Genomic DNA, 12,500 nt, shown 5'->3' with positions numbered 1-12,500 from the left:
ACTGTTTTACTCACTTCATATGTATATACTGTATTGTAGTCATGGTTCATCCTATATGACTACTGCTGTCCACTTCATATGTATATACTGTATTCTAGTCCTGGTCCATCCTGTATAACTACTGTCTATACACACCATCCTATATAACTACTGTCTATACACACCATCCTATATAACTACTGTCTATACTGTCTATACACACCATCCTATATAACTACTGTCTATACACACCATCCTATATAACTACTGTCTATACACACCATCCTATATAACTACTGTCTATACACACCATCCTATATAACTACTGTCTATACACACCATCCTATATAACTACTGTCTATACTGTCTATACACACCATCATATATAACTACTGTCTATACACACCATCCTATATAACTACTGTCTATACACACCATCCTATATAACTACTGTCTATACTGTCTATACACACCATCCTATATAACTACTGTCTATACTGTCTATACACACCATCATATATAACTACTGTCTATACACACCATCCTATATAACTACTGTCTATACACACCATCCTATATAACTACTGTCTATACTGTCTATACACACCATCATATATAACTACTGTCTTTACACACCATCCTATATAACTACTGTCTATACACACCATCCTATATAACTACTGTCTATACACACCATCCTATATAACTACTGTCTATACACACCATCCTATATAACTACTGTCTATATACACCATCCTATATAACTACTGCCTATACACACCATCCTATATAACTACTGTCTATACTGTCTATACACACCATCCTATATAACTACTGTCTATACACACCATCCTATATAACTACTGTCTATACACACCATCCTATATAACTACTGTCTATACACACCATCCTGTATAACTACTGTCTATACTGTCTATACACACCATCCTATATAACTACTGTCTATACACACCATCCTGTATAACTACTGTCTATACTGTCTATACACACCATCCTATATAACTACTGTCTATACACACCATCCTATATAACTACTGTCTATATACACCATCCTATATAACTACTGTCTATACTGTCTATACACACCATCCTATATAACTACTGTCTATACACACCATCCTATATAACTACTGTCTATACACACCATCCTATATAACTACTGTCTATACACACCATCCTGTATAACTACTGTCTATACACACCATCCTATATAACTACTGTCTTTACACACCATCCTATATAACTACTGTCTATACACACCATCCTGTATAACTACTGTCTATACTGTCTATACACACCATCCTATATAACTACTGTCTATACACACCATCCTATATAACTACTGTCTATACACACCATCCTATATAACTACTGTCTATACACACCATCCTATATAACTACTGTCTATACACACCATCCTATATAACTACTGTCTATACTGTCTATACACACCATCCTATATAACTACTGTCTATACACACCATCCTGTATAACTACTGTCTATACTGTCTATACACACCATCCTATATAACTACTGTCTATACACACCATCCTATATAACTACTGTCTATACTGTCTATACACACCATCCTATATAACTACTGTCTATACACACCATCCTATATAACTACTGTCTATACACACCATCCTATATAACTACTGTCTATACACACCATCCTGTATAACTACTGTCTATACACACCATCCTATATAACTACTGTCTTTACACACCATCCTATATAACTACTGTCTATACACACCATCCTGTATAACTACTGTCTATACTGTCTATACACACCATCCTATATAACTACTGTCTATACACACCATCCTATATAACTACTGTCTATACACACCATCCTATATAACTACTGTCTATACACACCATCCTATATAACTACTGTCTATACACACCATCCTATATAACTACTGTCTATACACACCATCCTATATAACTACTGTCTATACACACCATCCTATATAACTACTGTCTATACTGTCTATACACACCATCCTATATAACTACTGTCTATACACACCATCCTATATAACTACTGTCTATACTGTCTATACACACCATCCAATATAACTACTGTCTAGTCACACCATAATATACATAGGTATATGTTTATATTCTGAACTCTGACATTGCTCGTCCTAATATTTCTATATTTATTAATGTAATTTGTTTATTTTTATTTCATGGGGAATTTTTGCGTGTATTGTTTTGTATTGTTAGTTATTACTGCACTGTTGAATTTCGCTACATCCGCTATAACTCCCGCAAACTGACCTGGTGGTTTCCTTGGTTACAGTACAACCTTACGGAAGGAGTGACAACGATTCTGCTTGAAAATAAAAACATGATTTGAAATACAAAGACTATTAAAATGACATATTCGATTTTATATTGACATATATAGGTATTTATTTTTGTTTTTTTATTATTATTATGTCGTGAAAATGTATATTAGTAATATATATTTATATTTTCCACATCAAGTTTTCGGTGCATTTTCCGGTTCCGACAGGCGACGCACATCCGGTGGAGTTTCGACCAATGAGAAGGCGTCGTTTCGTTTGAACCGGGGGAGCGGTACTCTTATCGTTGTTCTGTCTGTTGTTTAAAAACGGAATAAAATACTTATATTTCATCCCGTAACTAAATCAACTAACGTTAGCTAAAAAATTAAATAAATAAAAAGGTGTGATAACGGATACAGACGGAGGGGACGTTTAATGTTTGAGTTTGGTGAGTATTTTATGTTTTTTGGGACGCTAACCTAGTTAGCTGTAACGGTGGGAAATAAACATTGTAACGTTACTCTGTCAACAACAACACACACAAAAAAAGTCAATTATACCGATGGATATCTATGGGGAGACTATTTTAGGTATAGTTAAGCTGACTAGTCATAGTAAAAAAACAAATCACTGAATGTAAAAAGAGTCAGTTTTTTTCCCTCCCCCATATGTTGTTTTGTTGTCGCTAGCTAACGTTACATGAATTGAGAAAAACGGATATAGGATAAGCTTAAGTAACGTTTAGTCCTAATATGTCAACTGGGGCGTATTCATTATGCCAATTCTGTTTTAAAACGTTTATTAAACGGAAGCACATGGAACGAAACAGGGAGGGACCTACCTGAATTTGTCCAATAGAAACCCTCGTTTTTTTTTGTTGCACAGTTTGGTTCTTAAACGGTACAACGGTACACGTAACGAATACGCCCCGGTCACCGTTATTTATCATTTGACAGTCGGTTCCCCGATCTTCTTGTTGGTGAAACTGACCTGAGTAAAGATGAACCGAGCAGGCCAACCGTTGTTCATGAAGACCTACGGCAAACAGAAACGGAAGTTGGAGGCCTGGATCTCCCCTGACAACCGAAAACAGGTTTTCGACACCACCTCTTCCTCTGACCTCTCCATTGCTGAGCCCTCCAACCCCAAACCCCCGGCCAAGAGGTAAGTGTGACCTTGTGCTCCTGAAGAACTAGTGATCTGGGCGTGAAGGCTTTTTCTCCGTTCCTACTCAGCAGACCAGGGACTAGATAGATTAGCTCGCTGAATCAGGTGGCGGGTTTAGCTTCTCCTGGATTTGCTTCTAGAACGACTACTATAGTCTAAATGTCTGTAACAGTGATTGGAATTCTAGCTCTCTGTGTGTCTTCTTCTATGGTCTTCTCTGCTATCTGTATGTCTTCTTCTATGGTCTTCTCTGCTCTCGCTGTGTTTCTTCTTCTATGGTCTTCTCTGTGTTTCTTCTTCTATGGTCTTCTCTGTGTTTCTTCTTCTATGGTCTTCCCTGCTCTCCTAGTATGTCTTCTTCTATGGTCTTCTCTGCTCTCTCTGCATGTCTTTTCTATGGTCTTCTCTGCTCTCTCTGCATGTCTTCTTCTATGGTCTTCTCTGCTATCTGTATGTCTTCTTCTATGGTCTTCTCTGCTCTCGCTGTGTTTCTTCTTCTATGGTCTTCCCTGCTCTCTTTGTGTTTCTTCTTCTATGGTCTTCTCTGTGTTTCTTCTTCTATGGTCTTCCCTGCTCTCCTAGTATGTCTTCTTCTATGGTCTTCTCTGCTCTGTGTTTCAGCTTCTATGGTCTTCCCTGCTCTCTCTGTGTTTCTTCTTCTATGGTCTTCCCTGCTCTCTCTGTGTTTCTTCTTCTATGGTCTTCCCTGCTCTCTCTGTGTTTCTTCTTCTATGGTCTTCTCTGCTCTCTCTGTGTGTCTTCTTCTATGGTCTTCTCTGCAGTTATATGGTCACTTTGCTCTGACTTTGCTCTCACTTTGCTTCTTCTATGTGCTTCTCTCTCTCTCTCTTTATCTCACCATCTCAACTGTGACCCATCTTCCTTTCTTCTGCACTGGTACGAAAACATCCTCTTCCTCTCCTCCCGGCCCCCCTTCCCCTGTTCCAGAGGGAGAAAGACAAGTACAGCAGATGGCAGTAGAGCGACGCGACTAGCTAAGTCCAATGCCCTGTCCTGTCTGAGAGAGAAGGACAGTGACGAAGAGAACATCTTCATTGTCCCTCCTCCTCCTCCTCCTCCTCACACCCAGCAGCAGAGCAACAACGCAGACAGGTCAGACTAGTGGCATTACCTTTCTGGTCTTCAAATGTCTCTCTGTATCTATCTGACCTGTCTGTCTGTATCTATTTGACCTGTCTGTCTGTATCTATCTGACGTGTGTGTGTGTGTGTGTGTGTGTGTGTGTGTGTGTGTGTGTGTGTGTGTGTGTGTGTGTGTGTGTGTGTGTGTGTGTGTGTGTGTGTGTGTGTGTGTGTGTGTGTGTGTGTGTGTGTGTGTGTGTGTGTGTGTGTGTGTGTGTGTGTGTTTCAGGAAGTCATTGTTGAGGCGTACTGGTAGAAAGGCCCAGCGTATCGTGAGCACCAGTGAGAGTGATGAAGAGTCAACGACCACCAGCCAACCCAACCCTAAACGCTCCACAGCTAGAGACAAGACACACACACAGTCAGACTTTTACATCTTTTATTAATGTAACCTTCATTTAACCTTTATTTAACCTTCATTTAACCTTCAACACAAAAACAGTCAGATTTTTACATGTTTTATTAATGTAACCTTCATTTAACCTTTATTTAACCTTCATTTAACCTTCAACACACACACACACACAGTCAGATTTTTACATGTTTTATTAATGTAACCTTCATGTAACCTTTATTTAACCTTCATTTAACCTTTATTTAACCTTCAACATGCACACAGACTTTTACATGTTTTATTAATTTAACCTTTATTTAACCTTCATTTAACTAGGCAAGTCAGTTAAGAATCAGGGGCAGAATGACAGATTTTCACCTTCAGTTACTGGCCCAACTCTCTAACCACTAGGCTACCTGCCTCCTCTAACCACTAGGCTACCTGCCTCCTCCTCTAACCACCAGGCTACCTGCCTCCTCTAACCACCAGGCTACCCGCCTCCTCCTCTAACCACTAGGCTACCTGTCTCCTCTAACCACTAGGCTACCTGCCTCCTCTAACCACTAGGCTACCTGCCTCCTCTAACCACCAGGCTACCTGCCTCCTCCTCTAACCACTAGGCTACCTGTCTCCTCTAACCACTAGGCTACCTGCCTCCTCTAACCACCAGGCTACCTGCCTCCTCCTCTAACCACTAGGCTACCTGCCTCCTCTAACCACTAGGCTACCTGCCTCCTCTAACCACTAGGCTACCTGCCTCCTCTAACCACTAGGCTACCTGCCTCCTCTAACCACTAGGCTACCCGCCTCCTCTAACCACTAGGCTAGCTGCCTCCTCCTCTAACCACTAGGCTAGCTGCCTCCTCTAACCACTAGGCTACCTGCCTCCTCTAACCACTAGGCTACCTGCCTCCTCTAACCACTAGGCTACCTGCCTCCTCTAACCACTAGGCTACCTGCCTCCTCTAACCACTAGGCTACCTGCCTCCTCCTCTAACCACTAGGCTACCTGCCTCCTCCTCTAACCACTAGGCTACCTGCCTCCTCTAACCACTAGGCTACCTGCCTCCTCTAACCACTAGGCTACCTGCCTCCTCCTCTAACCACTAGGCTACCTGCCTCCTCCTCTAACCACTAGGCTACCTGCCTCCTCTAACCACTAGGCTACCTGCCTCCTCTAACCACTAGGCTACCTGCCTCCTCTAACCACTAGGCTACCTGCCTCCTCTAACCACTAGGCTACCTGCCTCCTCCTCTAACCACTAGGCTACCTGCCTCCTCCTCTAACCACTAGGCTACCTGCCTCCTCTAACCACTAGGCTACCTGCCTCCTCTAACCACTAGGCTACCTGCCTCCTCCTCTAACCACTAGGCTACCTGCCTCCTCCTCTAACCACTAGGCTACCTGCCTCCTCCTCTAACCACTAGGCTACCTGCCTCCTCCTCTAACCACTAGGCTACCTGCCTCCTCCTCTAACCACTAGGCTACCTGCCTCCTCTAACCACTAGGCTACCTGCCTCCTCCTCTAACCACTAGGCTACCTGCCTCCTCCTCTAACCACTAGGCTACCTGCCTCCTCCTCTAACCACTAGGCTACCTGCCTCCTCTAACCACTAGGCTACCCGCCTCCTCCTCTAACCACTAGGCTACCTGCCTCCTCCTCTAACCACTAGGCTACCTGCCTCCTCCTCTAACCACTAGGCTACCTGCCTCCTCCTCTAACCACTAGGCTACCTGCCTCCTCCTCTAACCACTAGGCTACCCGCCTCCTCCTCTAACCACTAGGCTACCTGCCTCCTCCTCTAACCACTAGGCTACCTGCCTCCTCCTCTAACCACTAGGCTACCTGCCTCCTCCTCTAACCACTAGGCTACCTGCCTCCTCCTCTAACCACTAGGCTACCTGCCTCCTCCTCTAACCACTAGGTTACCTGCCTCCTCCTCTAACCACTAGGCTACCTGCCTCCTCCTCTATCCACTAGGCTACCTGCCTCCTCTAACCACCAGGCTACCTGCCTCCTCCTCTAACCACCAGGCTACCTGCCTCCTCCTCTAACCACTAGGCTACCCGCCTCCCTCTAACCACTAGGCTACCTGCCTCCTCCTCTAACCACTAGGCTACCTGCCTCCTCTAACCACTAGGCTACCTGCCTCCTCTAACCACTAGGCTACCTGCCTCCTCCTCTAACCACTAGGCTACCCGCCTCCTCCTCTAACCACTAGGCTACCTGCCTCCTCTAACCACCAGGCTACCCGCCTCCTCCTCTAACCACTAGGCTACCTGCCTCCTCCTCTAACCACTAGGCTACCTGCCTCCTCCTCTAACCACTAGGCTACCTGCCTCCTCCTCTAACCACTAGGCTACCCGCCTCCTCCTCTAACCACTAGGCTACCTGCCTCCTCCTCTAACCACTAGGCTACCTGCCTCCTCCTCTAACCACTAGGCTACCTGCCTCCTCCTCTAACCACTAGGCTACCTGCCTCCTCCTCTAACCACTAGGCTACCTGCCTCCTCCTCTAACCACTAGGCTACCTGCCTCCTCCTCTAACCACTAGGCTACCCGCCTCCTCCTCTAACCACTAGGCTACCTGCCTCCTCCTCTAACCACTAGGCTACCTGCCTCCTCCTCTAACCACTAGGCTACCTGCCTCCTCCTCTAACCACTAGGCTACCTGCCTCCTCCTCTAACCACTAGGTTACCTGCCTCCTCCTCTAACCACTAGGCTACCTGCCTCCTCCTCTATCCACTAGGCTACCTGCCTCCTCTAACCACCAGGCTACCTGCCTCCTCCTCTAACCACTAGGCTACCCGCCTCCTCTAACCACTAGGCTACCTGCCTCCTCCTCTAACCACTAGGCTACCTGCCTCCTCTAACCACTAGGCTACCTGCCTCCTCTAACCACTAGGCTACCTGCCTCCTCTAACCACTAGGCTACCTGCCTCCTCCTCTAACCACTAGGCTACCCACCTCCTCTATCCACTAGGCTACCTGCCTCCTCCTCTAACCACTAGGCTACCTGCCTCCTCCTCTAACCACTAGGCTACCTGCCTCCTCCTCTAACCACTAGGCTACCTGCCTCCTCCTCTAACCACTAGGCTACCCGCCTCCTCCTCTAACCACTAGGCTACCTGCCTCCTCCTCTAACCACTAGGCTACCTGCCTCCTCTAACCACTAGGCTACCTGCCTCCTCTAACCACTAGGCTACCTGCCTCCTCCTCTAACCACTAGGCTACCCACCTCCTCCTCTAACCACTAGGCTACCTGCCTCCTCCTCTAACCACTAGGCTACCTGCCTCCTCCTCTAACCACTAGGCTACCTGCCTCCTCCTCTAACCACTAGGCTACCTCCCTCCTCTAACCACTAGGCTACCTGCCTCCTCCTCTAACCACTAGGCTACCTGCCTCCTCCTCTAACCACTAGGCTACCTGCCTCCTCTAACCACTAGGCTACCTGCCTCCTCCTCTAACCACTAGGCTACCTGCCTCCTCTAACAGTCAACCAATCAGGTTTCAATAGACTCACTATACAACAGAGTTGTTCTACATCAATGAATGGACATTTTTATATAGAGGTCTTCTCTGTCTCTCCCCCCCCCTCTCTCTCTACCCCTGTCTCTCTCTCTACCCGTCTCTCTCTCTCCCCCCCTCTCCCTCTCTCTCTCTCTCTACCCCCCTCTCTCTCTCTCTCTCTCTCTCTCTCTCTGTCTCTCTCTCCCTGTCTCTCTCTCCTGTCTCTCTCTCTCTCTACCCCCCTCTCTCTCTCCCTCTCTCTCTCTCTCTACCCCCCCCTCTCTCTCTACCCCTGTCTCTCTCTCTACCCGTCTCTCTCTCTCCCCTCTCCCTCTCTCTCTCTCTCTACCCCTCTCTCTCTCTCTCTCTCTCTCACTCCCTGTCTCTCTCTCTCTACCCCCTCTCTCTCTCCCTGTCTCTCTCTCCCTCTCTCTCTCTACCCCCCTCTCTCTCTCTCTCTCTCTCCCTGTCTCTCTCTCCCTGTCTGTCTCTCTCTCTCTCTACCCCCTCTCTCTCTCCCTGTCTCTCTCTCTCTCTACCCCCCTCTCCCTGTCTCTCTCTCCCTGTCTCTCTCTCTCTACCCCCCTCTCTCTCTCCCTGTCTCTCTCTCTCTCCCCCCCCCCTCTCTCTCTCTCAGTCCGACTCCAGGGAAGTTTGTGACGCATCGTAGGGGAGCAACAACCGCCAAACACAAAGCCCCCAAGAGGAAACTCAGAGTACGCCCCCGTTCCAATCCTCTCCGTCCTACCTTCACTCCCCCGTTCCTCTCCGTCCTACCTTCACTCCCCCGAGGTCCCGTTCCAATCCTCTCCATCCTACCTTCACTACCCCGTTCCAATCCTCTCCGTCCTACCTTCACTCCCCCGAGGTCCCGTTCCAATCCTCTCCGTCCTACCTTCACTACCCCGTTCCTATCCTCTCCATCCCACCTTCACTACCCCGTTCCAATCCTCTCCGTCCTACCTTCTCTCCCCCGTTCCTATCCTCTCCATCCTACCTTCACTCCCCCGTTCCTATCCTCTCCATCCCACCTTCACTACCCCGTTCCAATCCTCTCCGTCCTACCTTCTCTCCCCGTTCCAATCCTCTCTGTCCTACCTTCACTACCCCGTTCCAATCCTCTCTGTCCTACCTTCACTACCCCGTTCCAATCCTCTCTGTCCTACCTTCACTACCCCGTTCCAATCCTCTCTGTCCTACCTTCACTACCCGTTCCAATCCACTCCATCCTACCTTCACTCCCCCGTTCCAATCCTCTCCATCCTACTTTCACTACCCCGTTCCAATCCTCTCTGTCCTACCTTCACTACCCCGTTCCAACTTCACTACCCCGTTCCAATCCTCTCCGTCCTACCTTCACTACCCCGTTCCAAGCCTCTCCATCCTACCTTCACTCCCCCGAGGCCCCGTTCCAATCCTCTCTGTCCTACCTTCACTCCCCCGTTCCACCTTCACTACCCCGTTCCAAGCCTCTCCATCCTACCTTCACTCCCCCCGAGGCCCCGTTCCAATCCTCTCCATCCTACCTTCACTCCCCCGTTCCAACTTCACTACCCCGTTCCCACCTTCACTACCCCGTTCCAATCCACTCCATCCTACCTTCACTACCCCGTTCCAATCCTCTCCATCCTACCTTCACTACCCCGTTCCAATCCTCTCTGTCCTACCTTCACTCCCCCGTTCCAATCCTCTCTGTCCTACCTTCACTACCCCGTTCCAATCCACTCCATCCTACCTTCACTACCCCGTTCCAATCCTCTCTGTCCTACCTTCACTCCCCCGTTCCAATCCACTCCATCCTACCTTCACTACCCCGTTCCAATCCACTCCATCCTACCTTCACTACCCCGTTCCAATCCTCTCCATCCTACCTTCACTACCCCGTTCCAATCCTCTCTGTCCTACCTTCACTCCCCCGTTCCAATCCTCTCTGTCCTACCTTCACTCCCCCGTTCCAATCCACTCCATCCTACCTTCACTACCCCGTTCCAATCCTCTCCATCCTACCTTCACTACCCCGTTCCAATCCTCTCTGTCCTACCTTCACTCCCCCGTTCCAATCCTCTCTGTCCTACCTTCACTACCCCGTTCCAATCCACTCCGTCCTACCTTCACTACCCCGTTCCAATCCTCTCCGTCCTACCTTCACTACCCCGTTCCAATCCTCTCCATCCTACCTTCACTACCCCGTTCCAATCCTCTCCATCCTACCTTCACTCCCCGTTCCTCTCCATCCTACCTTCACTCCCCCGTTCCATCTTCACTCCCCCGTTCCAATCCTCTCCATCCTACCTTCACTCCCCGTTCCTCTCCATCCTACCTTCACTACCCCGTTCCTATCCTCTCCATCCTACTTTCACTACCCCGTTCCAATCCTCTCTGTCCTACCTTCACTACCCCGTTCCAACTTCACTACCCCGTTCCAATCCTCTCCGTCCTACCTTCACTCCCCCGTTCCAATCCTCTCTGTCCTACCTTCACTACCCCGTTCCAATCCACTCCATCCTACCTTCACTACCCCGTTCCAATCCTCTCCATCCTACCTTCACTACCCCGTTCCAATCCTCTCCATCCTACTTTCACTCCCCCGTTCCTATCCTCTCCATCCCACCTTCACTCCCCCGTTCCTATCCTCTCCATCCTACTTTCACTCCCCCGTTCCTATCCTCTCCATCCCACCTTCACTCCCCCGTTCCAATCCTCTCCATCCCACCTTCACTCCCCCGTTCCTATCCTCTCCATCCCACCTTCACTCCCCCGTTCCTATCCTCTCCATCCCACCTTCACTCCCCGTTCCAATCCTCTCCATCCCACCTTCACTCCCCGTTCCTATCCTCTCCATCCTACTTTCACTCCCCCGTTCCTATCCTTCTCCATAGTGACTCTGGTCATAAATTGTGAGCTACATCGTGTCCCCTGAGAGATCCTAACCCCTGTCTGTCTCTCTGTGTGTGTCTCTGTCTCTCTGTGTGTCTCTCTGTGTGTGTCTCTGTCTCTCTGTGTGTCTCTGTGTCTCTGTGTGTCTCTCTGTGTCTCTCTGTGTCTCTCTCTGTGTGTCTCTCTGTGTGTCTCTCTCTGTGTCTCTCTGTGTGTGTGTCTCTGTCTCTCTGTGTGTCTCTGTGTGTCTCTCTCTGTGTGTGTGTCTCTGGTCTTCCCAGGTCCTGCTGGCCCAGCTCAGCTCCAACTCCTCTGATGACTTCGTCCATGATGGAAGAGAAGAAGGGGGAGTGGTCCAGCGTGCCTTCCCTTGCCGTGCCAAACAGGGGCGCCGCCGTGCCCTGGCCAACGCTGACAGCTCGTTGGCCGACCCGGGGAACAGCGGAGTAGTAACCAACGGTTACGGTTTCCTGCGAGATATCTCTCTGAATGATTCGCCCGAGCGCCCCTCGGGACCCTGCCACAGGAAACCTCTCTTCTCCTCCACCCCTAGCTCACGTTCCCTCCGTCCTCCCATCTCTCCCTCCGCCAGCGACGTCATCTCTCTGAGCGCCGCCCGGGAGGAGCTGGCCGTTCAGAGGACTCCGCTCCGTCCCTCTCCGTCTGCCTCGCTCGCAGATCCACGTCCTGGGCAACGCCAGCTGTCGTCCCTGTGCCGGGAAGTGGGACCAGAGGTAGGAAACTGCGAAGGATCAACCAGCGTGAGGAGTAACAGGAGCCGGAATGGAGACTCGGCGATCCAAGATGGCGTCGGTGAGCAGCTGAGCCTGAGCCTGTTCTCCGCGGTTGCCTGTGAGCGGACTGGCTCAGGCACGGCCGGGGAGGAAACTGAGGACGGCAGCCATTTTGTGTCGGCGACGACGGCGGGACGGGATTGGCTGGCCGAGGTAGTGAAGGAGAGATGTCTGACGCGGCGCTGTGTCGTACGGCTAGAGAGAGAGTACAAACTGCACCGCGACGCCACCTATTCGTCCTGCGTCGACCCTACGAGGTCACGCTACGACGGCGGGTCCGTCGACCACTCGGTGATCAGAGATCCGTCTAGAGGAGACGCGGGGTCGGCGAACGAAGGGCGGTCTGTAGACCGTGCGGTGATCAGAGA

The 12,500-nt window shown here is 49.1% G+C and overlaps 1 protein-coding gene across 1 annotated transcript in view; it reads left to right on the top strand.

The window, feature by feature from the left end:
* The first annotated feature begins 3,273 nt into the window (after window positions 1-3,273).
* LOC123724012 (uncharacterized) overlaps window positions 3,274-12,500 on the top strand; it is a 46,189-nt gene continuing 36,962 nt past the window's right edge. Inside the window, exons 1-4 of the mRNA XM_045711192.1 lie at window positions 3,274-3,468; window positions 4,420-4,584; window positions 9,099-9,177; window positions 11,620-12,500. The exon at window positions 11,620-12,500 is cut by the window's right edge and continues 105 nt beyond it. Of these exons, the coding sequence (XP_045567148.1) occupies window positions 3,305-3,468; window positions 4,420-4,584; window positions 9,099-9,177; window positions 11,620-12,500 (1,289 nt within the window). The 5' untranslated portion in view covers window positions 3,274-3,304. The remainder of the gene's footprint in view (window positions 3,469-4,419; window positions 4,585-9,098; window positions 9,178-11,619) is intronic.

The sequence above is a fragment of the Salmo salar genome, unplaced genomic scaffold, assembly GCF_905237065.1.
Source record: "Salmo salar unplaced genomic scaffold, Ssal_v3.1, whole genome shotgun sequence".
Classification (NCBI taxonomy): domain Eukaryota; kingdom Metazoa; phylum Chordata; class Actinopteri; order Salmoniformes; family Salmonidae; genus Salmo; species Salmo salar.
The sequence above is the reverse complement of the archived record's forward strand: the minus strand, read 5'-3'. Positions and strand labels throughout refer to the sequence as shown.